Here is a 2846-nt window from a genome sequence, read left to right on the forward strand (position 1 = left end):
CTTGGGAAGTGCATGCATGACTGTATAGACGTGGGTGGTCGGGAGAAGTCATAACAAGATATTTATCACTTTTATGTGCTTTTTAGTGCCACCTGCCCATTGAAAGTATAATTCGTGGCTATTAGGTCAAGCTAAGGGAAAGAAAGTCATGGCATAAAACACTGAGCTTTAAAATTAATTGAAGTTAAGGGTGTTAATTGAACTTATGTGTGGTGGAAAACGGTAATGTTACATCGTCAAAACTGAATTTCCTTGTTGGACCGGTCTGAAAAAAACAGACCTGAGAAAAATCAGTGGACCGAATTTTGGACCAAGTGGAAAATGATCAGATTATATTGGCAGGGTTTACGCGTTTTGGACTGCTTAGAGAGCTTAGAATGTAATAAGAGCAAAGTAGAGTAGAGTTTATATATTTATTAAGATTCTGCAAAATACAGTAGAAGATATGGCGGAACAGGTGTTACTTGTTACCTTACCTTACATTACCTAGTCCCATCCTCATGTCTGAGGGTCGGGGACTATGGTAGTATCCAAGGTAGAAACACTTGTTAGAACTAGAAGATGCCTTTTCAAGGCCCCATACCTTCATATAGTCATTTCAACTATATAGAAGTTTAACCCATAACATCATATTTCTTTTCTAACACATGACTTTATTCAATCAAATAATGCTCATAGCAAGTGTTCAAATAATCCTGCATATCAATATCTACATACAGTCATTGTAACTGCAAAATATATTCAAAAATCGTTCGAATTTTTCTCTTGCATTAAATACTGACCATTTGCAATAAATTTGTAAAAATCATAATCTATCAATCTTCAATACTCATGGTAAATTTGCTTATTTTCCAGTTTCTCTGCCTTGTGCAAATTGACATATTTACAATGAATTGTTATGATATTAAATGTTGATTTGATAAAATGGTTGACGTCCTTTGGGCTCCTCAAAACTAATTTGATAATGCTAGAAAAGAAAGAAGTAAGAGCCCCCCCAAAAAAGTTGCCGAATCATTATGAAATCTATGTGGTCAGGAAGGTTGAACAAAAGACTGGACACAATACAGAACATAATGTACATTGTGTATTAGACAATAAATTCATTCTAACTTTTCTTGTAGACTTAAACAAAGTTTTCTTCTATTTTATACAATTCATGGCACATATTTCCTGAATAATTTTTGTTATGGTTTAACACAAACTGATGTGCATGCAGATATCATCCATATAATTATGATCAAGTCCATGTGGTCTATGTAATGTTAATAAGGGTGGATATACTGGTTTGCTGGACTTGATACAGTATCAAAGAATCAAACCCAGAAAAAAACTGAGAGTAATGATTCAGAAACAAGTCCAAAATAATCACTTAAAAAAGTTGTTGCTACTTGTTAGTCACTTACAAAAAAGTCCCAAAAATAGGTGCAACATTCAATTATCAATAATGGTTTAACAAAAACAAACATCTTAATTTGACAAAATAAGATTCAGGTCCAAACCTTAAGTAGGTAAACCTTCGGACGTAAACCTGGACGCGAACCAGTATCCACCCCTAAATGTTAAACAGTGCTGTGTTAGTAGTCTGTGTAGAAATTGTTTTATTGTGTGATCACACTCACACACACACCTTGGCTTCATTCCGGCTTACATGTCTTTGTGAACATATTATCTCACTTGACACTGACAGGTAGAAACATTTTTGTCCAGATCTCACGCTGTTCAAACCTTACGTTGCTGTAACAGGTTGGCAGTGTGTTATGGAGTTCACCCCATAGAACTCAAGCTTTATATTCATGTGCCATATATTTTACCGCTTTTGTCAGTCGTACTCGTATTCTTCATAGTCCTCGTAAACATCGTTGTCCTGCATGTCCACGGCCGGTTCTGGGCGCACGCACGTACAGGCGATCGGCACGTCTTCCCAGTGGAACCTGCAAAAGTTCAAATCAAGTTAGTGTAAATGCAGAAACTTTTGCAGTGGTTTAATGTTCGTGGTATTCGCGATGGCCATTTCACCGCAAACGTAAAACCACCGCAAACATTTTTCCATGGCAATAAGAGACTACAGTGCATTAAAACCACAGTGAGAAATCCCTTTTCCTGCTACTGCAAAATGAAGTCCCCACGAAGTTAAATGTATTGGGCTGACGTCAGAGTTGCGTTGCGCAGTAGAGGGCAAAAAATGGGAAGACGATTTGGGTGTGACTTAAAATCCTTGAAAATCCTTCTTTTCCTTGAAAATTTTTGCCCAATCTGGAGACTTTTTGAGTTAGAAGAGACAGGTAGGGTCTAAGCTTTCCTGTTTGGGTCAAAATTTGTTCAGTTCAGCAGTTCAGCTGGTGTAAGGACAGGTTTTAGTTATAGGGTGCTACTGGTTGTATCAGGAGGGAAAATGGGTCAAAGGTGAGGTTTCTTTCATAGAGCGAGCTTTTCTCCGAGAATGAGCCAAACAACCCTCTGTTTTCTTTGAATGCTTATAAACTAGACCCAAGTGACTTTCTGGTGGAGAAGAATTTTAAAGATTGAACTATGGGTTAGTACTTTTTTGAAGCCTTCATTCAGTGTATTTCAACATGCTTGTCAATGGGCAGCCCTAACTTCGATGTCTGACCTGTACTGCCCCCCACCCCCATTTTGCATTTGAGGCCTTTTGAACCATATAGCTGTCTCAGATTTGCTGAAACCATGTTGCAATATCGTATACAAGAGGTTTTGTCAAGTGTGGACCCAGTTTTGTGCATGAATTTCCCAAAAATGTAGCAAAGCAAAAATGTGATACAGCATAAAGTATGTGCACCCATGATATGGAAGCTGTCAGGAATCGATGGTCGACCGACTTTACGTAA

The 2846-nt window shown here is 37.8% G+C and overlaps 2 protein-coding genes across 2 annotated transcripts in view; one reads left to right on the plus strand and one right to left on the minus strand.

Moving 5' to 3' along the window:
- Positions 1–2846, plus strand: part of LOC118421208 (gem-associated protein 4-like) — a 34353-nt gene that overhangs the window by 12311 nt on the left and 19196 nt on the right. The gene's annotated exons all lie outside the window — the stretch shown is intronic.
- The window catches only part of LOC118420904 (interleukin-17D-like), a 9157-nt gene continuing 6943 nt past the window's right edge, over positions 633–2846 (minus strand). The window contains exon 5 of the mRNA XM_035827972.1: positions 633–1931. Within this exon, the coding sequence (XP_035683865.1) occupies positions 1820–1931 (112 nt within the window). The 3' untranslated portion in view covers positions 633–1819. The remainder of the gene's footprint in view (positions 1932–2846) is intronic.

The sequence above is a fragment of the Branchiostoma floridae genome, chromosome 8 (genome assembly GCF_000003815.2).
Source record: "Branchiostoma floridae strain S238N-H82 chromosome 8, Bfl_VNyyK, whole genome shotgun sequence".
NCBI classification, from domain to species: Eukaryota; Metazoa; Chordata; class Leptocardii; order Amphioxiformes; family Branchiostomatidae; genus Branchiostoma; species Branchiostoma floridae.